Source organism: Diceros bicornis, chromosome X (genome assembly GCF_020826845.1).
Source record: "Diceros bicornis minor isolate mBicDic1 chromosome X, mDicBic1.mat.cur, whole genome shotgun sequence".
NCBI lineage: Eukaryota > Metazoa > Chordata > Mammalia > Perissodactyla > Rhinocerotidae > Diceros > Diceros bicornis.
Genome location: NC_080781.1, coordinates 120,644,460 through 120,670,951, shown reverse-complemented (window position 1 = coordinate 120,670,951; position 26,492 = coordinate 120,644,460). Strand labels below are relative to the sequence as shown.

The 26,492-nt window shown below is 37.3% G+C and overlaps 1 protein-coding gene across 5 annotated transcripts in view; it reads left to right on the top strand.

Annotated features, from left to right (window-relative positions):
* MBNL3 (muscleblind like splicing regulator 3) overlaps positions 1-9,442 on the top strand; it is a 117,905-nt gene extending 108,463 nt beyond the window's left edge. For all 5 annotated transcript variants that reach the window (XM_058536728.1, XM_058536729.1, XM_058536727.1 and 2 more), the window contains one exon: positions 1,670-9,442. Coding sequence is in view for 1 of the 5 variants with exons in the window: in XM_058536729.1 (XP_058392712.1) it covers positions 1,670-1,681 (12 nt within the window). In the remaining 4 variants the exon portion in view is untranslated. The remainder of the gene's footprint in view (positions 1-1,669) is intronic.
* Positions 9,443-26,492: the final 17,050 nt, after the last annotated feature.

Genomic DNA, 26,492 nt, shown 5'->3' with positions numbered 1-26,492 from the left:
TAGACATTGCTTACAACTTAGAAATTGATTTAAGCATTCTAAATTTTCCAAAATGAGATGTGGATAGCAAATGTGAAATTTTTTTATATGAAAATGACCGCTGGTACTGTATTTTCCCAATGAACTTACAAACTCTGAAATGTTTTCCTGTTATTGAAGGGGTATGATTTGTTAGCCAAAAGCATAGATCACTTTTGAATTTTAATTCTTCAACATTTTTCTAGCTTCATTTTTTTTTCATTGAAGTTAAAGCAATGTAATTTTGTCAGAATTTGCCTGAGATGGTTTTCTTAAAGACAGTAAACAATATGCTTCTCCTGTGACATTATAGAAAATAGTGCTTTTATAGTCAGCCTCTGTGTTGCTTCCCATTTAAGGCTATCAGAATTGCTCAGCTGTTTTGAATTTTGAGTGACATACTTGAGTACTTTAATCATTATTTTCATTCAAATCATGGCTTTTTTTGGTAATTTTTGTCATTGTTGGATTTTCCCCCTTTATCCTTGATCTCCTTTTTGCCTGGTTTAGCCTGTAATAGCACACATTTAATTGGAGCAATCATTCACTTGGAACGTGTGACTTCTGAAGTCACTTAAGACTCCTAGGTATCTTAATTAATTAGAGGGACTTATTAAACAAGTGTACCAATTCTGAATTGCATACATTAGTCATTGAAAGTTTGAAGTTCTCACAACTGGAGTGTTTCATTTGGTTGAAGGAGGCAACAGTTCCATGCTCCTGTTGGCCTAGTTCCTCAGAACCTGGCTAGCATTTCTTTCCTGCTGAGGACACACAGGCCCAGAACACTAACTGTTCTGGTCAGAGCCTATAGCTAACTGTACCTTAGATAAATAGATCCCTTCAAACATAAGGAATGTTTTAATAAGACATTTGAGTACATGGAATAACAAAGGAGCTGTAAATTGTAATCGTTTTCAGGGGTATCATTTGGGATAGTGGCAACTTGGGTATAGCAGCAAACCTGAGAATACAGGCTTTGCAGACCTGCCTGATTCTCCATGGGCTGCTACATATCAAGGTAAACAAAAGTTGTCAAATATAATTAACTTTCTAGCAGAACGTGTTTGGTAACAGTGATTCCTTTTTGCTTGATTCCATTAGAAAATTGAGAGGTATTTGGCACGCTGTAATCACATCAATATGTAACAGATGTTAAAAATTTCTCCAAAGTTCAAAAACGTAATTTTGTAAAATACTATGTACCTAGATTTCACACTTAGGCTATTTCTGCATGGCTCCAAAACATTCAGATAAAAAGTTTATTTAATGTTTGCATATTTCAAAATGTTTGGTATCAAACATGTTCTCTCAATATCTGCTTGTCGAAGGAAGCGGATGGATGGGTGGATGTTCATCAAAAGGTTTTGGCAGTGTGTAGACAATGCTTTAAACAATTGAGTGCATCTCTGTTAACTTAAGGCGATTCTCTACGTTAGCACTCAATGAGAACCATAGACTATCATGGTGTATGACTCTTTAGTGACCATTTCCAACAGCCCCATTTTCCCAGGTGTAGAATATGAAACTCAGAGAGAGGAATATCTTGGCATAGTTCACACACAGAACTGGAACAAGAACCAAGTATCCTGACTCCTACTTCAATAACGCTTCAGTGTTTCTCACTCTTTGTTTGTTTTTTCCATTTCAGTTGAAATTCTGAACAACAGAGTTATGGAGTATCAGAATCTCTCCGTGAGAACCTCCATATGGCCTTTCTATATATATTCTCGTATGTCTTCTTCTACCAACACAATAAGCGTGGTGCAGTTAATATACTAAACAAAACAAACATACCAACCAACAAATTCAAATAAAAAATGAAGCATTATGCAATCAATGCAGATGTTAAAACACAAATAGAAAACTAATAACTACTGCCTATCTTATTTGAATTATTACGTAGAATATGACCCTAAAATTTTCAATTTGTTACATTATTCTTTGTAATTTCCCAATAACCATTATGCTGAGTGAATTTCCACAGTGAACTGTTGGCTTACTGTGCATTCTTGGTGGATAAATGTTCGTCTGTTTTGAAGTGTTACCTTACTGTTTTGTTTACACAATAGTCTATTGGGTTAATTTAGAATGTAACAGATTTATCCAGTACCATTTTCCTCATTATTATACTGTATTGTATTGTGGTGTGTTGTGTTCTGTTAGGTTTTTACATACGATAGTGTTTTGCTGTATATGTGTGGTGGCTGATTTCAACTAAAATGTTATTAATGGGAAACAGAAATATATGTGCTTAAAAAACATAACAGGTTAGGTTAATGTTAATATGCTCCCTGTTTCTTTAGAATATTTCTGTAGGTTTCTTGGGGGAGACATTTAAAAGGCCTCACTTTTGCATGTGCACAAAACCTGTTCATACACATGCATGTGTTTAATTTGTACCTGCAGATCTGACCTTGCATAATGTGATCACATTACTAGATTTTTTGTGAGAGAGAAATAATTACTTGCAAAAAACAGGACACTTGTTAAAACTTTAACCCCTAATTTCACTCCCTAAATAGCTTGAAAACCTAGAACTTACCTTTAAATGAATTTCTCAGCATTTATACTAAAAATTATGTAAAGTGCCCATTACATTTTTTTGTGGCTCAAGGATCCTGTCTCCTAGGTTGAGTGTCTAAAACTGAGCCATTTGTCATCTTCAGCTGAGAAATTGGTACTTAGAGGCTTAAAGGTATGCTAATTACAGGTTATGAATTAAACAGGGAGAGGGACATGAAGATAGTTTTTACATATTGGAGGAAAGTGTGTAAAAACCATTACAATGTAACCTTTTACACAAGTGCCGTTTTCCGAATGCAAATGGCTCATGCTCCTTAGACTACTCTTGAATAATAAGTAAGATGCAATCTAGCAAAAGTCAGTGAGGGTGAAAGAGAATTGGTTCTAAGTAAGGCCTTTCCTCTCCAAATGGACAATCTTTTCTATTGATCACAGTTGGAGCCTGAGTATAGGTTTGGAGAAATGGCAGAGGGGGGAGGGGGGCAGGGAAATGTTTCAAATTGTTCTTTGATTTATTTAAAAGTTTTAGGAAGGATGTGCACAGTTGTCTTTCGCTTCAGTTCATCTGAGTTTCGTTTTGTTCAACACATCAGTGAAGGAGCAAGCACCTGTGATAGATGTCAAGTGTTGCCTTGACCTCTCCCAACTCTATTAACAACAGAGTCTCTCGCATCATAAACAAGCCTTTGTTTGTTTGGATTTGTTTGTTTTATATGTAGTTGAATATTATAATAGGTTTTTAGCACCCTTTTGATAAGAGAGTGGCTACACTCCATAGAGCTGAGCTGAATCCACATTGCTAATACTTATAAAATAATTTTATAACCAAGTAAAATAGTAATTAATTCATATTGTATGTGGCATACCTCCTCCACTCTACTCAGTTATTAAAATTACTATTATTATACAGTGGTGGAACCATATGATATTTTGCACCAATTTAGATAGATTTAATATTTCTACTAAATATATATTTTCTCGCTGGAAAATATAAAATCATCACATTTGATGTGTACAACAGGTTTTTTTTCCTTAATGAAAATGTCAAGCAAAGAGAAAATCTGATTTAGGATATTGTAAGCCGGCAGTAGTGTTTGAATCACAGAACAATGGAGTTGGCAAAACCTTTTCACAGTTGATGAAACTGAGGCCCAGGGCATGTGACTTGCCGAAGGCTACCTAGCTAGTTGGTGGCAGTCAGACCCCAAAATATCTCCTGGCTCTCACTTGTTCCTCCGTTTCATGTTGTTTGTGCTTCAAAACATTTGAGACTCTATCCTAAAGCAGATCAATTTGGCTCAGAATACAAAAGAGCAAAATTAGCTCTTTGGTAGTTGATATCCTGTTGATCTTAATATCAATCCAAATTATGATCATCAGTGATTTCTAAATGCTCTTGCTTGTATAGTGCCATTGTCATCTCTTAACAGTATTGCTTGGAGTTAGAAAACAAGAAATGTCCTGACTTTTACCTATTGATTCTTTGAACTACTTAATTTCTGTTTCCCAAAATCTTAACATTGTTAAAGAAGAAAGTAGAGCATGCCTTTGTGAAATTACTTGTGTATGGAACCGAGTTTTGTATAAAGCTGTGGCACTGCCTCTCCAGAAGGGCAGATCTGATCACACAAATCCAGGAAGGAAGCACCTGAGCTAGTCTGGATGTATTCCTTAAAAGAGATAGAGACGTTTTAAGTGCAAAATGAACTTTTTTGTGTAGTTTGACATTTTGATGCAACGAACTGTCTCATTTAACTTTTTAAACCTCTGACGAAGATGTACATAGACAATAAACCCAGAGTACAGCGGTTTTCATGTTGCTTTAAGCTCTGGAAGACATTAATAATGACATTTTTTAGTAAGAGGTTTAGTGAGGGATATTCAGAGCAGTTGTATTTTTGGTGCCACAATTTTTTATATTGTTGGCATTTTAAAAGTTACTTTGTAAATGAATTTAAAGAAAGAAAACTTAAAGCACTAAAGTTTTGATCAGATGCAAAAGAATTTTGACATAAATGCAATTTTAAGATAGCACTCTTTAAACTAGTTGTGCAATGACTTATTCAAGTTGTCTTTATTCAAGAAAAGAAAAGAAGAAAAGTAAGTCATTCGACTATAAATTTCCAGTGAAAAAGACAAGTCACAAAACTAATCAGTGACTCTAAACGAAAATTTACTGGATGAATTGTATATATAAAATTCTAATCACCTGTGATTCTAGTTAACATTTTATAAGCTTTGTAATTTACAAGGGCCTCTATTTTTATTTATCCACAATTATTGTTTTTGTTCATATCTCTCAGCCTTTTGCAAAAATACGCAAGAGTGCTGAAACTTGGATAAATCAGGTCATGTATACAGAGAATATAATCTAAAAGTTATCTTTTAAGAGGATTTTAGTAATGTCAATTTTTTTTTAAAAAAAGCACTATGTGACCATAACATAAGTATATTTTAAAGAGGGATTAAGATTAAATTAAAATTAAATGGATTCATAAAATTGCTATTTAAATACAGTATTTACTTTTGCAATTGGAGCATGATTCCACAACCAGCTGTTGCATTTCATTTCGCTTGTCTAGATTAGAGTCTTTAATTTGTAGTTAATCATGATGTGAAAAGCCATCTTCTCCCCACTCCATCAATCTTCTCCATCCGGTTTTGAACATGCTAAAGCACTTTGATCTTGCCATAAGTGTTGTCCTACGCCACTAGGCTGTGTTCACGAATGGGCAGCCTCAGCTCACCCACTCTGCAATTTGGGAAAAGCAAGTACCTCCTCCCTGCCATCAGTAGGAACTGGATAAAACTAATCTGTACAACTTGAAACTGTTTTTAATGGCATGACCAGTAAGCATAGTGATGTCTGAATAAGGACAACATTGGCATTAAATTTTATTAAATATGTAGGGAAGGCCCACGTGCTACTTGGAATGTTATTTGGTTCTTTCCCCCTTCCTTTGGAGAGTGTAGATGAGGATGCTCTTAGGTAAATGCAGCCACAAGGTTCCCAAGGTGTTTTAGTCTGTAGAGTAGGCTGTGATGCACACAATTGTTAGAAACTGGAATCCTCTTTCTTTTTATCTCTTCTACATTTCACACACATTGAAATAGAAATAGAGAAATATGATTGAGGGAAATATGATTTCCCAATTCTGTTGAATAGATTTAGGAAGATAGTGGCCTAATTTTTAATTTTACTAGTGCCTGTCAAAGGCAATAGAATAAACAGTGTGTAAAAGAATATAACAACTTTTTTGCAAATTTAGTTGATAGCCTAATCAAACTGTAAATATAATTACAAATATAAGTTTGGAGCACCAACTCACTAATTGGGGCCATGTTTTCATTTTTCTTGTTAGTTAAGGTTTTTGTTTTATTACTTTTTTATGTCTCTAAGTAACTAATGAACTTAATTTTGAAGGAGAGTTAGAGAAAGTTTAAGATTTTACTACATGTATTCAATTCACCTACATATGTTCTAAACTGACACTGAAGCATGACAAGTTATAGATTATAGTCCGTAACTATTCTTTACAGTTCACAGTTTAAGAACAAACTTAACTTTATATACAAATAATAATTTTAACTAATTATATTTAGTCGTTGCTTGAGCAACAAAACTACAACATGGCTACCTTTAGACACATTTTTTGTGAAAATTTTACTTGTAAACTATACATGGTTTTTGACAGTATGAGCATGTAGAAGATACAGCTCAAAGCTCAGAAAACAGCTGTGGTTGATTGTTTTTTATCCCAAATTCCCATGTGAAAGCTGAATTTGTGTCTTTGTGTGACTTTTTGATCAAAAAGTTTACAACACGTGGATACTAGAATCAGGCTTTATAGGTTATAGAATTTGTTGTGTGGCTAGGGTTATTCCACAGTATCTAGACTTTAAAACACAATGGTTGTATTTATAATACATTACCTGACCTTTTATTCATAACTTTATTCAAAATTAATCTATTCAAGTGGCATAGCTGTAGCTACAAAAATTCTCTCTTCTGGAATTACATACTTATACAAATATATCCAAATGAGAATTAAAGAATGACAAACATGTAGATTAAAATTAATTCATATTTGTAAAACCGCATACATAAAGGTACTGTGGAATGACCCTTTAACAGTGTTTAAGAGACATATGCTGCAGTTAACTGATTGTCTCAGTTAGGGTGCGAACGTGTGAGACACACCTTTTTTGCACTTATGTACATAGTCTGTGAAAGCAATCCTTGGAGCTTTTTTTTTAAATATAAGAAGTCTGTGATAATAGTGGAAAAGCTAGTAAGAGAGAATTATTTCTAAGGCTTTGAGAAGGAGGGGTTTTTTTTTGCTATAGACTTAACTAAAGCATGATGTTGCTTTGCTGTTGTGGCGGCTCTCTTGTTTGCTACAGCTCACCAAAAGGCCCAAGACTGGTAGAGACTGGTACTGGGACAAGACTGGTAGTAGGTAACAGGTCAACTTCAGTTAACAACACTGAACAAGAGTAAAAAATACTTCATCTTTTAGCAAGACCACTAGCAAAAATTATTTGCTTTTTAAATTAATCTTTGCTGTAAACACACACACACACACACACACACACACACACACACACCAGGCAGGTTTCTGGCTGATGTTTTGTTTTTCCACTGGTTGCAAGCAGTGAAATACTCTGTAAATTACAAGATGGATCTTCCCATTATGATCAAGTTAGATTTCCTCTTTCACAGAAAATTATCAATTCACGTATATCAGTTACATCAATTAATATGTATTTAAGTGACAATCAAATTGTTAACCTGCACCACTATTTCCCCTTTAAGATCCAGAACCCAAAACCAAATTGGCAACCATTGAAGGATGTAATTTAACGGTTAAGCAGTGCCAGCACAGGGCATTTCATTCCCTTCAACAAAGGAAAAAATGGTCCTGGCACAAGTTTAGAAATGGCTTTATTTACCTTATACCTGTTCAGTGGAAGCAGTTTTCTGACTCACCTTTACCAGATTAGAAAGTGCTTCACTGTGCCACTTCAGCGTCCCGCTGTTTTAACTAAACAGAAGAGAAACAGCCAAAATCTTACACCCATCAGAGCTGGAAAATAATGTTTCAATCAGACCATCTCTGCCAATTTCAGCTCCCACATCACCTAACAGATCACCATTTAACTTTTTGTTGCCTCCAGGCAATGAGGCCTAGAAAAGGTCAAGGTTAGAAAGGTTTAAGGCTAGATTACCACAGGTACTTGGAGTCTTTCACATCTGGGGCTGTGATGCCCTTGCCCTGGAGGAGCCTAGTCTGGGACTGGGGGAGTTGGTATTAGTATTGCTACCCATTTTGATAGTTCTCACCTACAGAGACGGGAAAATAAGCCAAAGCCAGAAAGCAATCCAAGCCTTACAGTTGTCCAATAGCTCAGGGCCAGTTGGTTAGAAATTTCTTTTATTCCCCCTTCAGCCCATAATCAGAGTCAGCCGTACAACTAACAGCCTGACCATCTGACCAGCATTTCCATTAATATAAAATGTAAGCATTCGTTCATTCTGTAGTTAGGAACTCCAACCTCAACCTTATCACCAACATATTTTCCCAACTTAACCCATGTTCTTGCGTTGACATTTCTTGTAAATCTATAAGCCACAAGAATATATTTTCATAAGGTCAATAGAAATATAGTAAGTTTTTAAGTCAGGAAGAATCATCTATAAAATACTAAGAATGAAGCTGGAAGCATCACAAAAGATATCCAATTAATTGATGGCATGTTGTGCATGCTGACAACCACTGGGTCACCCTCTTCGGAGCTTAAACACAGTGCTGTGTTTGAATAAGTAAAATTAGAGAATGAAGTATAACAGAATGTGAATAACTTGAGGCCAAAAAAAGACCTCTATTATTAAGCCCAGGAAAGGCTTAGTTTGACTAATTCAAACAGTTTCCAGCCCCTTCACTTGTCCTCGCCTGGAAGAGAACCACCCATCAATACTCCAAAGCAGGATTATTCCAGAGAAATTTTATCCTTAAATAGAACCCATCCTGAGTTATAGTATACCTAAAGGGAATAATGTATCACTATGAAATAAGTCACAGCTCTTTGTAGATATTGCAAGAAACCTCACTAGTCATCTTCTACATCATATTATTTAAATTAATAAAATACCTCTGTAACAAGACCTAAAAGTAACCCTACTTTAAGCAGTGCTCTTTTCTCTCAAAACACACAACCTAAAGATTTATCTGTCATAGAACTGCATGGTTCCAAAGCTTTATTTCTGTATACAGATGCTATTTGTTAATGATGGAAAACAAATTATTTTGTTGCTATGTCTTTTGTGTCTAGCAGTTGAGAGAATGATATGACCATCATATCATTGGATTCTGAGGTTGCCCTTTTCAAAATAGATTTCCTTTTATTACTGTTGTTGCTGCTTTAATTATTAGAAAATGAGCCATTTGTTGTCATGCCCCCAGGTCACAATAATTTAAATTAAGATTACAAAAAACATGTTCCTAAATATACTCTTTTTGTAAGGGCTAACTTTATGCATATAAAAACAATCCAGTATAATGTAGAAAATGGAAGCACATATTTGGGGAGAAAAATGTCAATTTAAAAATACCTATAAATAAGAAAATTATTAACCCCGTGCAACAATTATAGATTTAAATAATGATCACAATATTTTGTAAATATAAACTGTGCCCATAATATTTTGCCTTCAAAATGCAATAGCTCATTCCCTCAGCTGCTATCTACAGGGCAGATGCTTTGATTTCTTTTGTTTTTTTTCCAAGTTATAGTGCTGTACTGCTTGTTTGTGTCTAAAAGTGTGCATTATGCAGCTCATTTTAGTAGGCTATTTCTGTGTTGTTTTTTTTGTTCTTTAATAAAATGTGTAAATTTCTTGGTTATGTCTTTTTTTATGAATCCATATTCACACATTAGGAATTCACTTAAAAGCTATTCATGTTCTAGTATATTAATCCTAATATTTAGTAATTCTAATATAAAATTTAAATTTGTGACTTGGTCTAATGTTATATTTCACACATAGAATAAATTTATTTCCAAATATACCTTCAGTATTTTGAATTCTATAGATAATACATTCATTGTATTAGATGTATTATTCCTATAATATTGAAGTCACTGACACAAGAAAAACACACATATTTTGGTAAAAGAAAACTAAAAATTTTGAGGTAATGCTTACTGGTTTCTTTTTTTTTTTTTTTTTTTTTTTGTGAGGAGATCAGCCCTGAGCTAACATCCGCCAATCCTCCTCTTTTTTTGCTGAGGAAGACGGCCCTGGGCTAACATCTGTGCCTATCTTCCTCCACTGTATATGGGACGCAGCCACAGCATGGCTTACCAAGCAGTGCGTCGGTGCGCACCCGGGATCCGAACCAGCGAACCCCGGGCCGCCGCAGCGGAGCGCGCGCACTCAACCGCTTGCGCCACCGGGCCGGCCCTGCTTACTGGTTTCTGTTGTGCTTCAGAAATTCTGAGGCATATTCTAAGATAAATTATTAGAAGTTTGTACCCTCCAGTTATTCATTTCTATCCTGCATCTTCAGTGTAAAATATGAAACCAGTGTCATTGATTTTATTCTTTTCAAGATGGGCATCAATGGTTTTATAACAATGGGATGCATTAATTTTTCCACTAAAATGTTTTCTCTCACTTCAAATTGGTTTTCTCCAACAAACGGCACAGGAATGAAAGGATAATCGCTTTTGTTCTTTAAGAAAGCAAAATGTAACTTGGTAATACTGTATTCTGTCAGGTTTCTAAATACTTAAAAACACCGATTGGGAACTTCTTCACACTGGCCGCCATTTGTTAGTCACGCTGATAGAAAACTGAGGTGACGAGATTTTGGATGAGACGTTGTGACAGAGTCAAGTATTATTCATGTGTCTATACCAGTGAGAAGGGCCAGGGAGGAGGTTGGGTCCTTGTCCAGTATCAGCTGAATCACACAGAACTACTAGCTCCCTTGCGCCTTGTGCCCTACTTTACTATTCTAAGTGTGGTTCCACTATGGCGTTTCTTGATAAGCCCTTTGATGTGTTGTACGTGTTTCTGTGAGAATCCCAGCACTAAAGCCAGTCCAGTATATAGACATTTACAAGAGGTCTCTGGCCTCTTCAGAATTCAGTTCATGTGTTTCTCTTTGAAGCTGTCGTATGATAGGTAAGAATTCAGGGCAGGCATTCCTGAACATCACCAAAATGGAATTTCTATTGGCCAGAAGAAAGCTGACCCACAGGCAAAACCAGGTGTAAAACACGTTTACCTTGGCAGTTTCAACTTCTTTTCCCAGCATCTTTCTAAGCCCCTCCTTTTCTCATCCCTCATGGTGGCCTCTAGCCCTCTAGAAGCCCAATGGTAGCAACTTATTAGGCCTGCTTTCCCAGGTAGACTTTTCTCCTTCAGAACTTTCCTGTTGGGCATCTCAGGCTATGGAGAGCAGCTTAGTTGTGATCTAAGAGATAACACCCTCCGGTGTTAAAGACTGGCAGTGCTTAATGTGCTGCCCCTCCTGGGAGTGTTTGTACTTAAAAAGGCCTGACTCTCCAGTGGTCAAATATCAGACGGCCATATGCGCAGATGAGGGAGACATGTTTTACTGAAGCAAATGTCTAGGCACTTGAATTATAGCCTTTAGGCAGTAATCAAATTCTTATGGATAAGTCGTGCAGTCATTTACCAGCTCAAGAATGCCAAAAAAGGAAGACTTGTAATTTTGTTATTGTCAGGAAAGTTCTGATATAATAAGGAACCTAAAATACTGACTAGATAGTGAACACACAAAAATCCCATAGACCAGAATCCACTCACACGGTCAGCGGCTGTAGTGGAGAGCATGACCCAGTGATGGGCCTGATACGTGGTCACATTTATGGAGCCATCAAATGCCTATAATTGTGAGTATTCAACAGATGGACACGTATACTCTAATTTTTTACTTGTCTCTTTCCTGTACTAGAAATGCCCATTTAACTGAGCCCTCTCAGATTTTCCTTTAAGTGTCTGCACTTACACTTCTCCCTTAGGCAGGAAGAGAGTGAGAGTCTGGGGAATAAAAGCCAAGAGCTCCAAGGATAGAAAGGGCAGCCACCTGGATATAAGGGTGAGAGAGGTTTGTGAGAGGAACTGGAGTTCTGGTTCCTGTCCTTACAAACAGATGCCCACAGCAAAAGCACAGCATCCTGAAGTGGATGCAGAAATCAATATAAGAAGGAAGTTGTGGTCAGTGTAGCCCAGCATTTTGGTGCTGTGCATGGAAACAGAGTGCAGTGCAGAGGCAAGCAGGGCAGCCGGGGCAAAGCACAACAGATGCAAGAAAAATCATAGGTTTCCCTGATGGGAGAGAGGGAGATTTCTCCCCATACGTGATTCAGTGCATTGCATGCATGTACAAGTGCAAAGAGATAGATTGGCGAAAAATCATAGAGTAACAAGATGAATAGCAGCAAGCAGTGGCAACAGCGCCTGGTAAAGTAGACACCCTGTTCGTTAACAACGGCACTTAAGAGAATGTAGAAGGAATCTGAGGAGTCTCTACAGTCAGCATGCTTCTAGAGACATGGCTACAAAGATGATGGTCAACCCATCAAAGATCAATGTAGGTCTCAAGAAAAGGATGGGGAAGAGTAGGATCAGGACTGAGACTTCGCCTTTAGCCTTCAAGACCTGAAGAAGTGAATGATCCTTTGTTGGGGAAATTGGCAGTTAAGAGAGAATCATATCTATGTTAAGTATATATACATATATATTGTAAGTGGTTATTGATGTGCCTTTGTTAACTATTTAATAAATGTATGTGTAGTTCATTCAAAGTGTTTTGGTTCTTCTCAATTTCTGTTCATAAAGACCCACAGTAAAGAAATTCATTCATGGGTTGTTATACTAGGAAAACCTGAACTCACAGGAATCCAGGCAATCAGCGGTCACAATTTGGGCCTCCAGGTAGGGGCTGCTAATAAATGAGGCAGTTGCACTAACAGTCACACCCTAATTTGATTGGTGTACAGGACCTCACTGAATATCAAGAAAATGTTTACCATAAACTGAGCACCAGCCAATGGTAGAGACCACTGTATAAGCAACTCTCTTCTCCTGATGGACACCATCAGAGATATTCTCGATGCTGAAGATGTTTGGGACCTCAAGAGTCATTGGGATGAGATTGTGGGGCCAGAGGAGCACCCAAACCATTCAGAATGAAAAAATGGCCAAGGAGTGTCTGACATGCAGCCACACGCACTATTGTTGTTCTCTACTCCCCACATCCTAGATAAATTTTACGCAGTGGTAAAAATAAAAATATCTTCCAGATATTGTTAGTGGGCTTAGGCAAAGGTCAGTCTAAGAATAACCTTTGAGTAATAACAGACTAAGAAAACCTTTAAATAGTATTTTAAATTATTATTGTGTCCACATTCAGTGTTATGCCACTTGACCCTTCTCCCATCCAATCCACCCTCCACATTACTGCCAGGGTCATTTTTCTACAGTCAAAAACGATTATTTCACTTCTCTGACTAAAAATCTTCGATACTCTCTCATGCTCTAGCCTTAGGCTTGCCCTCTAGCTTCATTCTTCCCCCTGCCTTCTGTAACCTGTACACTCCAGAGAAGCCAAACCACTGTTAGAAAAATATAATTAAAAACTAGATCTTCTTCCAACCCCCAAATCCTCTCCACAAAGCTAGGAGTGAAAGAAAACACTTTTATTATTGAATACACATTAAACCAGAATGGGATGCGCATCACAGGTAATCCACTAAGAGAATGCAAAGACAAAAAGGAATCTCATCTCCTCATATAGCCAAGCAGATACAACCCGTTACACACATGTTTTCAAGATGATAAACAACTCGTCCTGGAGTAAGAGGCTTGACAGCACCTTTTGTCATTCATAGTTCATCCTAACTTTATCATAATTGGGGAGGCCACCTGTGTTGACTTTATCTACAGGAGAAACAAACTTCTCACACCTTTACCACAGGAGATAGTTTTGCAGATTGGAGAAGGATGCCCAGGGAAGCTAGGCTCTCCCTCTCCTACGGAACTGAGAGATGGGGCTCTATCTCCTTTATGTTTGCATTTCTAAGACATGACTCCCAGGTCCTTGAGGAAACATTCCAGAATTGTGAGATTAGTGGGAGGCTTATGTAGCCATTATAAAGATTTACATACAAAGAGGACAGAGAAAGAAATTTTGAAAGAAAAGGGAGGGGGTGGGGGAGAAGTCTCCTCCCTTATTTTCAACAAGGAGAATTAAGCCTCTTATTTTTAATTTGTATTTGCCCTTACACCACTCACCGTTTCCCAGATCCATACCATGGTTTCCCATATCTTTGTGCTGTTTTTCTCTCCACTTGGAACACCTTCCCCTCTTCTTCCTCCTCTTCTTTGGAAACTCATCATTCAGTGTATTCATCAATTGTCAACTCTTCCACTGAGATGCAGCTGGTATTTATTTAGTGCTTACTAGATAATCTCAAAGCTCAGTGGCCACCTCTCCTATATTGACTTTCTGCCCCCTCCATTAAACTGGGCTTCTCAAGGGCAAGAACCAGGTCTGGTTGATCTTGATATCCTTTATGATGCTTCAAACAGTAGCCACATAGTAAATGCATAATAGATTTTTGGAGAAACAATCAACTAAGAAATCAGGGCACTTTTGTTGTAAAGAAGAAAATCTCAAATAAAAGGGATTTATGTAATGATGCAGGGAAATTTCACAAATTCCAATGGCAGAAAGAACAACTGGGCGTCATGGAGCTAGAAACTTATCAGGTAGCGTGTTTCTCCTCTCTGTCTCGCTGTCTGCCTCTCTCTCCTCCAGTCTCCTGCTTCTTTCTGCAAACCAGCTTTCTCTGCTTACTTATCAGCACACAGGTGATTGATCAGGGCTATTTGCAGAATGGTAGTCTTATCCTAAGAGTCTACATCAGTGATAGTCTGCACCAAAAGTACCCGGAAGCTTGTAAAACATAGATTGCTGGACCCACTCAAGGGTCTCTGATTCAGTAGATATGGGATTAAGTATGAGAATTAGCATTTCTAACAAGTTCCCAAATGATTCTGATAATCTGGGGACACAATCTGAGAATGATTAATCAATTTGACCTTCAAGCTTGGTTCCCCACAAACAATTGACTCAATCACTGGGACTCATGCCTGATTCTCAGAAGAAAGAATTTTATTGGTGAGTCAAATGTTCATCCCTATTACATTTAGTTGTGGCCAAAACAAATGGAGTCACGTGGTACATATGAAAGGTTGCCGCTTTGAGGCTATGGACTGGGAAACTTCAAAGAGGTGGATCTCTAGTACGGTCACTCCCATGGCTCCTTTTAAAGCTATAAGAATCTCCACACTGAACTAGATCCTTGGTCGATGCAGCTCAATTCTCCATAGCCAATAGGGCCAATGAGGACATAATCTCTTGGGCATCTCTGGCCACTCACCTCAAAGAAACTCAAATATTTACATCCAGCCTTAAACTCATCATCTTCCCTCTGAAATATGCCACTCCTCCATCCAGTTGTCCAAGCAAGAGACCTGGGAATCACCTTTGACTTCTCATCCCCACCCTCTATACACAGTCTATCAAGTCCTGTCAATTCTATCACCTAGTTATTTTCTCTATCCCTACTATACCTGGTTAGTTTAACTTGACACCCCACCTCCAGTGCTGTTTTCCTCTAATCTGTTCTTCACATGACTGTCAGAATGCTCTATCTAAAACACCTTCCCAATCTTAGTTCTTGGGACAGCTGATTTAGGCCTGGGGCAGCGAAAGCCTGGGCCTGTAGTCTCCAGCAGCATGCAGCTACAAGTCTACCTACCCCAGAAGGCCATACAAAGGTTATCATGCTACGAATACTATGATGTAATATGAAAAAAGTTTGGGAAGCTATGATCTAAAACACAAGTTTGACTATGTAACTCCTCTGCTTAAGACCTTTCAATGACACCCCATACCTCTCAGGATAAAGTCTAAATATACTTACGATAGCCGATAACACCTGGCATGATTTGGTCCCTGTCTACTTCTCTAGGTTCTTCTCTTGCCACTGCCTGCTTTGGACATGCTACTTCAACAGCATGTAAATACTTGTAGTTTCCAGCACACGCCCTGCTGTTTCATGCCTGTGAGCCATTGTCCATGGTTTCCTTTCTGCCTGGAATGTACACCCTCCTCCTTTTTGCCTGGCTACAGTGGGAGATCAAAATTGGCCACCCTGAAATATCTCTTTGCCTTGATTATTGTCTCTGATGGACATTTGACCTCCCCCAAACCACCTAAAGGAATTTAACTCTGGGTGTAGACAGACTGGCAGGGTCCTCACTAAGCCCATTCTTAACAAAGTTCTGTTTACCAAATATTTACATTTGTAAAGGTGTCTCCCTCTGTGTAGTGGGAAGATGGGGGGTTGACCTTATCTGTGAAAACTCTTATCAGGAGGAAGAAGAAGACTTAAATCTACATACTCTTGATTACTGTAATTCCTGTCTCTCCAGTCACATTCTCTATAGGTGGCCCTGCAAAGCATTGTCTGACAAACATTTACATTTCCCTCTTCATGTAAATTGTCTTCTTCCCCTCTGAAATCCCAAAACACCACCCACCTCCAACATCCTCCTTTGTCTTTAGCTGAAGATAGTATTTAAGACGAGAATCTCTGCTATTGTGTTGAGAAACTCAGTTTCCCTGGTTTCTCCCATGTATACATGTTATTAAACTTGGTATTATTTTCTCCTGCTAACCTGTCTTTTTAATTATTTAGCCAGCCGTAAGAACCTTGGGGGGAAGAGCGGAGGGGGATTCTCCCTCTTCCCCAACAGTTTTGGCACCCAGTGTGGGGCAAAAATTTCACTGGCTGGACACTGCTCACTCCTGGATGACTGCAGTGGAGACATCCTGGACCCTGATGAGAGCCAGCAGGAAGTGAAAGTTCTTACCATGTCAGTCTCCCAGATCTCTGCCTGCGGGGTCCAATGGAAGTGAGAGTGGTGAGTTTTCTCTTTCTAAATTTAGATTAACAGGAGAAAATATTGGTGAAATTAGCTTCTTGGACTCAGTGACTCTTGGATCCAGTTGGGTACCCATTGGATAATTGATCCTTTTCCTCCCAGAAATAGTCTGTCTCTGTCTCTCTTTTTGTCATTTACACAGGCATCTCTATAAGCCTGTCATATGGGCTTTTGTCTTGTTCTATATCTTGAGAGCTTGCTTTGTGACCTTTCTGGTCTCCACAATCTGGAGGATGTACATCCCAGCGTACATCCTTGGCGGCCAGTCGTACAGACTGGGGTTCCGAGAAACTCTCTTTGTCCAGCTGTGCCTACTCTCATGGAAGTTTGTCTTAAGGGGTCCCTTTTGTATAAGGGGCCTTTGTCATCTCTTGTTGTGCTTTCTTATTTTGGGAAGTGAATTCTCTGGATCTCTTTTGGAGATGCCTCTTGCGTCCATAGTTAAAGCTTGGGATGAGTTGCTGTTAAGGTTAAGATCCTACTCATCCATATGGCCAGACGATGGATCATTTAAATTGGAAAAACTTCTAAATTGGGGAAAAAAATTTTTGAGAGCTCTCACAAAATTGTATTATTGGCACCTAAGAAAAGGCCAAGAAAAAAAGAAGGGAAAAATTTGACTAACCTTAAGACCCTGACTCAGGTTACAATTAAACTGAGAAAATGTAAAACTGTAGGATTATAAAGGTTGGAATGTTTGAGCTAATTTTATATAAAGAGGTTACATCAACTTTGCCTGAGTATATTTTAAAATGTCTGACTGGGAATGCTTCCCTTGTCCAAAATTATAAGACCAAGACCTATTGATAACAGTCCTAATGAAAACTATGTTTACAGATATAAGAGGTGATGAAATTTACGTGAAATTTTATAGAAAACCTGATGTTATTTCTATTACAGAACTGGTTAACAAAAATAATAACTTAAATGATGGCTAATTTTATCTAATGTCTTAGGAAGTGTTGTAGGTGATCTAAATAATTATTGGGAACAAGTAACTAAATAGATGTGAAAAAGATGAACTTGGGTGAACTTTTAACAATAATTATGTGTTATGGTGGTTACAGCTTCCAAACTTTTTGGTGACTTAAAACTTTAGAGTTTTGCTAAATTTTAAGATAAAAATTCATTGAGTATCTAGATCATTTCCAAATAAGATAAGATATTAGACATTGATTGCTAAATACAGGTTTGTCTACTTTTGGCTTATTACAGGAAAACAAAAGGGTTTTTTGGTTCTATTGGTAAACATGTCTTGTGTTTTATTAAAAGACTGTACTATAAAGTAACATGTTTCTAGAAATTATGAAGTGTTTATAAATTTTTCAAGCCACAGAATACTACTGTAAAAGAAAGTTTATAATTACTTAGTTTTTACTTAGAAATTAAGGTTTCTAAGGGTTAAAAATTCTAATATGTGATTAAAGTTACTAAAAATTAATAAGGAAAACAGCACTGTATACAAGGAAACTAAGATATATATAGTAAAGAAGGTACAAATAATGGAAATATTTTGTTTGGTTAGTTAAGAAAGATAAATTTGTCTCAAAGTACTAGAAGAGAAGAAAGGAAGGCATGAAACAGATTCTGAAGGTAAAATGAAAGTTACAGAAGGTTTGTGGAAGAAAAATTCTGGAAAAGCAGTTTTATACATGGTCAAGTTGGCTAAGATTGAAACTAAATCCAATTAAGTAAATAAGTTTTAATGTCAAAAGTAAGCTGGTGCAAAATTAAAATTTGGTCTCCTTTCTCTTAAAATAATAATTTTCTTGAACTTGATAAAGAGGCTATAAAAGGTTTTTCTTTACCATTGAGTAAGTCTACCTAAAAGACAGAAAATCTATGTTTTGTTAAAATAATTTCCTATGTTCAAATGGACTGAGGTCTCTCTATTAAGGTTTTTTTTACTATTTTAACTCTGTCTGCCCTTGACTATTTCATAGTGAGCATTGTTTCCTACTTGATCAAGTGTTTATGATAAACCTTCTTAGGTGGTATTGTGTGGGTAAATGTTATTGATATAGGTATTTTAAAATTGTATAACATTACTGAAATTCTGATCTGTTCTATTTATCAGTCATAATTCTGGTTATTATTTTAAAGTGTTGAATGTCACAAAATTAACCAAATTTCTTTGTCTATTGCCATTTTGAGGTCTTGGTGTTTACAGACTTATTTCTTTGCTCTAATGCTTTTACAAAATATGTTTCATCTTCAGAAAAATTCCTGGAAAGTACTCTAACATTTACTCTGGAATACAGGTTTCTGACAAACTTTCTGATCATAAAACTGAACTTGATAAGAAATTACAGAACTCTGATGGAGAGACTGATGACTTCACGAAGCTGCTAACAAAAAGATCAGGATCAAGAATGGATTACACAGGACTGAATGAATTGATAAGGATCATTATAATTTTCATGATTTTTTTCATTTGAAATATTGCTCTTTTTTTAATGTTTTGTTTTTTTCAGGTTTAAAGAAAATTTTTCTCTGTTCTCCTGAGCTAACTATGACTTATGACAATTTGGTAAATGATACTTTTGTAAGCAAAATTGAAATATTTATCTTTTTCTCTCTACCTGATTCCTCCAGAATTTGAAAACTCTTAGTAAGTAAATATTCTTATTTCACGGCAATATAGTTATTTGCATAAGTTCAACAAGAATCTGTTCTCCTTATAACAGGACACAATTGGAAACACTGGTTATATTACCAAGGCTGTGACTGGAACATCATATTTGCAATATAACCATACAGCTTCTGAGGGACAAAGATTGGATTTGATGGAATAAAGCCACATGGAAATATTGGCCTGGTACCTTATGTTCCAAGCAGCACTTACTGGATAAGTAAAGAATGTCACTTATCTGGCAGGTACAAGGAACCTCGAAATATTTTCGGGAAACCTCCAGAAGAGAGAAATTCACCCAAATCTGTAGGTATTACAGGCGAAGTCTGATGACAAAGTCCTTGGCTTGGCTTTCCTGGCCTCGAGGGGCCTTTGAAGTTCAATCTGCGATTCCTTATAAAAAAAGTTCCAGCAAAGCAGATTTAAAAGAGTTTATATGATCAATGGCTATTCTTCCTGTACTTATGTAAATAATTTGGCCAAATTTATTAAAACTAAACTTATATTGCAAAATAGTTAGTCTTAATTTGGCTGTCTTTAATAAAAATGAGGGTGATTTTAGAGAGAGAAATTATTTCAATGTAAACTATAATATACATTTGCAGGTATTAGATCCTAGTTTTGTTAATTGTCTTGGAGGTTTTTGTCTTATTTCTATTGACTGGACTGGATCCTGATTTCTTCTAGTCCCCTGAAATATCTGGCTACAGATCTCCTAACTAATGTTTTTGATTTTTTCCCCATCATTTTCATTTGAAATCACTGAGAACTGAACCTGCCCTTTTTCCTGAATCTTTGCAAACTGAAGCTGGTGGACTTGATATAAACTTAAGAGAGATTCATGTCTGTTGCTAATGTAAGCCACTCAGGAAGGTACCTGACTACCTGATGACATCATCAGGGACATTTAAGCTGTAAAAGATGCTTTGACTCTGACACCTAGAAATCTTCTTGACTGACTACCCCTAGGGCTCAGGAACTGGTTTACAATTTGCCCCAACCATTAACCTGGTTTTTCTTTTGTTTCCATAGAAATGCTTCTTATTAAATACTTGATTGCTTACTTCCACAATATATAAGGCCTAACTTTGGGAGCCCGCCTGCATCACCACCTTCTAAAATGAACTTAATTGAACTGATCTATTATTAGGACTAAGAAATGTGTTCAGTGAGATGGAACAGTCTACCAACTCAGCTTCTGGACTATGAAACTTCTTTAAGTTTCAAAAGGACTGTGAAACTTTAAGTTTCAAAGGCGGGACTGTGGGAGATCAAAATTGGCCAACCTGAAATATCTCTTTACCTTGATTATTGTCTCTGATGGACATTTGACCTCCCCCAAACTGCCTAAAGGAATTTAACTCTGGGTGTAGACAGACTGGCAGGGTCCTCACTAAGCCCATTCTTAACAAAGTTCTGTTTACCAAATATTTACATTTGTAAAGGTATCTCTGTCTCTGTAGTGGGAAGAGGGGGGGATGACCTTATCTGTGAAAACTCTTATCAGGAGGAGGAAGAAGACTTAAATCTACATACTCTTGATTACTATAATTCCTGTCTCTCCAGCCACATTCTCTATAGGTGGCCCTGCAAAGCATTGTCTGACAAACATTTACATTTCCCTCTTCATGTAAATTGTCTTCTTCCCCTCTGAAATCCCAAAACACCACCCACCTCCAACATCCTCCTTTGTCTTTAGCTGAAGATAGTATTTAAGACGAGAATCTCTGCTATTGTGTTGAGAAACTCAGTTTCCCTGGTTTCTCCCATGTATACATGTTATTAAACTTGGTATTATTTTCTCCTGCTAACGTCTTTTTAATTATTTAGCCAGCCATAAGAACCTTGAGGGAAAGGGCGGAAGGGGATTCTCCCTCTTCCCTGACACTACCATCCTTTAAGACTCTCTTTAAATACCATATCCCCCAGGAAAACTTCCATGTCCGCTTCACATCTCCACTAATGTATCCCTCTTTTAAACTTTCATACTACCTTGAGCATATAATTGTCATTGGATTTACCACACAGCACTAGAATATTGTCTGCTTTTCCCACTACCCTGTGAGTTTCTTGAGGACAGAGTCTGTGTCTTATCCATTGCTATATTTTCAGTACCTAACATAGTGATTAAAAAGTAGTATCATACAGTGCAACAACAGAATAACAAAAAATTCAAAAATGGGCAAAGGGAATGCTTGAACTGGTAGTTCTCCAGTTTGGTGCCAATAATACGAATGGCCAATAAACACAAGAAAAGATGCTCAACATCATTAGTCATTAGGGAAATACAAATCAAAACTACAATGAGATACCACTTCACACTCGCTGATATGGCTATTATTTAAAAATTGGAAAATAACTAGTGTTGGTGAGGATGTGGAGAAATTGGAACACTTATGCATTGTTGGTAGGCATGTAAAATGGTATAGTCACTGTGGAAAACAGTTTGGCACTTCCTCAAAAAGTTAAACATAGAATTACCATATGAATCGGCAATTTCACACCTGGATATATACCCAAAAGAATTGAAAGCAGGGACTTGAATAGATACTTGTACACCAATGTTCAAAGCAGCATTATTCGCAATGGCAGAAAGGTAGAAACAATCCAAGTGTCCATCAAAAGATGAATGGATAAATCAAATGTGGTATGTATGTACAATGGAATACATTTGGCCATTAAAGAGAATGAAATTTTGACACATGCTGCAATATGGACGATCTTTGAGTACATTATGCTAAGTGAAATAAGCCAGACACAAAAGGGCAAATATTGTATGATTCCAGTTATATTAGGTCTTGGAATAGGCAAATGCATAGAGACAGAAAGTATCATAGAGGTTACCAGGGGCTAAAGGTAGAGGGGAATGGGGAGTTATTGTTTAATGGGTAGAGAGTTTTTATCTGGGATGGTGAAAAAGTGCTGGAGCTGGATGGTGGTGATGATTTCACAACATTGTGAATATACTTCACTGAATCATACACTTAAAATGGTTAAAAAGGTAAATTTTATTATATACATATGTATATAATCACATTTTTTAAAAGTAGTACCATATATTGAATGAACAGATCACAGAAAGGCCCTTTTGTCCTCTCTGGTAGCTGTAAAGTGGAGATTTATCTCAGATCTCTTAGCAGTTTTTCATACAATTAACCTTTTTTTGATACCTCTCCTATGGAGAATAAAAAGCAATTTCTCAGACTTGGATTCTGTTGTAAAGGACCTTATAGACTAAGAGAGGAGAAAATATGTTAGAGTCAAGTCTCGTTTTGTTGCAAGTAATAGAAATTTAGTCAAATCAGTGCAGCATCTATGAAAATACTCCATAAAATGAGTATAAGAAATTTCCTTATTTCTCCAATTTAAATTTAATCTTCTCTGAGTCTCCACGTGATGGACTGGTAGAGAATTCAAAAATCTTCCTTTCTGCTCCCTTCCAGATGCTAATTCAAGGACCTTGAGGGTTTTACACAGTCATAAACATTCAGGGAGAGATATTCTGGTCTTAAGTCCACACTAGTCACCAACTATATGCTCATTATCCAAGCTTGGATGCTTCTTTCAAAGCAGATTACTCGATTGAAAGCAGGGACTGTATCGGATCTTTGTATAGCCATGTTCATAGCAGTATTATTCATAGTAGCCAAAGGGTGGAAGCAAACCAAGTATCCATTGATGGATAAATGGATAAACAAAATGTGTATATACATACAATGAAATATTATTCAACCTTAAAAATGAAGGAAATTCTGAAACATGCTACACCATGGATGAACTTTGAGGACATTATGCTAAGTGAAATAAACCAGTCACAAAAGAACAGATACTACATAATTCTACTTATATGAGGTAACTAGAGTACTTAAATTCATAGAGATAGAAAGCAGAATGGTGGCTGCCAGGGACTGGAGGCAGGAAGAATGGGGAGTTATTGTTTAATGGATATAGAGTTTCAGCTTTAAAGGTGAAAAGAGTTGTGGAGATGGATGGTAGTGATGGTTGCACAATGTGAATGTACTTCATACCACTGAATTGTACACTTTAAAAAATGGTTAATATGGTAAATTTTTTCCAGCTTTATTGAGATATAATTGACATCTGTGTAACTTTAAGGTGTACAATTTGATGATTTGATACACATATATATTGCTAAATGTTTACCACAATAAGGTTAGTTAACACATCCTTCATCTCACATAATTACCGTTTTGTTGTTGTTTTCATTGTTGTGGTGAGAACATTAAAGCTCTACTCTCATAGCAACTTTCAAGTATATAATACAGTATTAACTATAGTTACCATGCTGTACATTACATCCCTAGAACTTATTCACCTTATAACTGAAAGTTTGACCAACCCCCCCATTCCCCCACCCCTCAGTCCCTAGTAACCACCATTCTACTCTCTGTTTCTATGAACTCAATGTATTTAAATTCCATATATAAGTGAGATCATACAGTGTCTTTCTCTGTGTGACTTTTTTCACTTAACATAATGCCCTCAAGGTCCATTCATGTTGTTGTAAATGGCAGGATTTTTTTCTTATTTACGGCCGAATCATATTCCATTGTATATATACACCACATTTTCTTTATCTATTCATCTTAAGATGGCAAATTTTATGTTATATGTATTTTTCCACAATTGTAAAAAAAAAGCAGACAACACTGCTACTTCTATTCCAAGCTTGAACACAAGAATTCCACGTGCAAGAGTGGGAGCTACAGTTCCTAAGGATCAGCCTCCCTCATTGTACCACCCAATCATTTCCTTCTGAGGTTCTGCCATACCCCCCAGAGCACTGAGACGGTACAGTGTGCAGAACAAAATAGCAATCGCTTTCTAATTGAATGTCCTTCTTTCTGTTTAGTCTTCTAGGTCTCCCAGGAGGTTTTCCAAACCTCTCTCCCATTTTGCTTTTTCTATCTTTCTTTTCCATTCCCAAGCTTTCACCTCTATTCCTTACCCCTTTGAGACTATCCAGAATAATTCCTTAAATAAGGCAATGCTTAAAAACAAACAGCATCAACAAATGGAATGGGAGTTGGCTTCTCATTTGTGGCTCAAAAGCAGATCGGACAAGGAAGAATAAATCATTGGCTACCCTTGTGATATGGGAGGGAAAAATACCTATAGAAGTGAGAAACAACACAAGCTACCATCAGTAAATGATCCTTAGTATAAGTAAAATGGAGGCAGGATTGCATTATAAGGATATGGGAGTCTACTTGTCAGAGCTCTTCAGGTTACAAGTGACAGAATTCAACATAAAGCTGGTTTAAGAAAGAAAGACATATATTAGGTCAAATAGTTGAAAGATCCATGAATGGTTTGGCTTCAGGCACAGCTGTATGCTGGTGCTCAGACTGTGAGGTTAGGAATCTGCCACTCTCCTTTTCTCAGCTCTGACTTCCTCTGTGTTTATCATTGAAAGCTCCGTATCTGCATCTAACTAGATTAACAATACAGAAGAAGAGAGTGCACCATTCCCAATAGTTCCAGCATAATTCCAAGGGCTGATTCATTGGCCTAGTTTTCGGTGCATGATTACGCCAGCTTAGATCACATGCTCATTCCTAAAGGTAGGGGATAGAACATTCTAATTAGCCAGGTGAGAGTTTATGCACCTACTATCTGAACCAGGGAATGAGACATCTTTGAGCAAACTTGGTGGATTGAAAGAGAGAGGGAGAGCTGGTCCCTCAAAGGAAAACCAAAGTGCTGTTTCCCAGAACAGTTGGGAATGTGTGTTGGACAGACAAAAACAAGATATGAACTTGATAGCCTACCCAGTTTACAAAAGGTCTTCAACTAATATAATGCCACTATACCATATACAAATAAAAATGTACTCATGCCTTCTATACAGAGAGACAATCCAAATTTTCGTATCCTAAGTGCACCCAACTTTAAGCTCGAGACCTTTCAGTGATTCACAGTCATCTTGGACTGGTCTTGATGTAGCTCCCCATGGTCTCACATCTATAGGTAAATGATACATTTGACCCCATCCAAAACACCCAATGTCTAATATTGGAGGGAAAACAAGATAAAATAAATAAAACTTTCCATTTGGAAATGGAAAAAATGGATACAATACACAAAGATTACCCATCAATATCATACCAATTCATGTACCACATACATGAATAGCAAGAACTCCTTGACCCAGCAATAGAGTGAGTTCTTGGTCAACCCAGCTGGATGTCTCATCTTCTCAGAGCATCTCCCTTGTCCATTTTCCTACTTGGCCACTCCTGAAAGGGTCGTTAAAGAGGTTTACCCTTCTGGAGACTACATCATTTCAGCAACCCAATTCCTGTAGATGTGAGTTCAGTGACTTGAGAATTGCCTTAGGGATTAAAAATCATAGACGTTTGATTTTTTGGCCAGGCTTGGTTTTTCTCTGGCAACACACTTCCTTAAAATTAGTAGATATGTCACGTAGCATTAAATTTACTTTCCTGTAAGATAAAATCCCAAAATAACAGTGACCTATCTAAGATCGAAGCTTATTTCTTTCTTTCATAAAATAAGTCTAGAAGTAAATTGTGCAGAGCTAGTATGAAGTACACAGCTTCCTTTTAGCTCTCTGCTCCAGCATCCCTAGAGTATGACCTTCATCCTCATGGCCCAAGATGACTGATATGGCCAGCTATCATATCCACATTCCAGGAAGTAAGATGGGGAAAGGTGAAGAAGGGCATGTCTCCTCCCTTCTAAGGGGACTTCTCAGAAGGCCCACAGAACACTATTGCCTACGTCTCATTGACCAGAGCTTAAAGGCATGGCCGTGCCTAACAGTAAGGGAAGTTGGGAAATGTAGTCTAGTCTTTTATTCCAAACGGCAATGTTCCCAGACAAAAATTGGGAACCTGTTACTAAAGAAGGAGAAAATAGGTGTTGGGGTAGGCAACTAGAATTCTACATTCTACTACAATAGATTAGATTTAAATTCTATTTTATGAAGTGGTAGTCAAAGGAAGAGATGTTGTCGACTCATGTCCTTGAATATTCACATTAGCTTAGGTATTTCTGTCTTTTAGCAACAGGCCTTAGGACTCTGCCCAGGCCCCCTAGTGCCTCAATTAAATGATCTCTATCTTGGCTTTTCACCGGGGTCATTACAAAGTCATCTTTGGGTAGGGGAGGCACAGCTAATCTTCTTTTGTCTTTTAAGATACATATGAGGTATTGGCCCGCCTTTTGATAGGAGTAGTTGTTTGGAGGATACCTGGGGATCTGGATTTTCCCAGGCCCTAT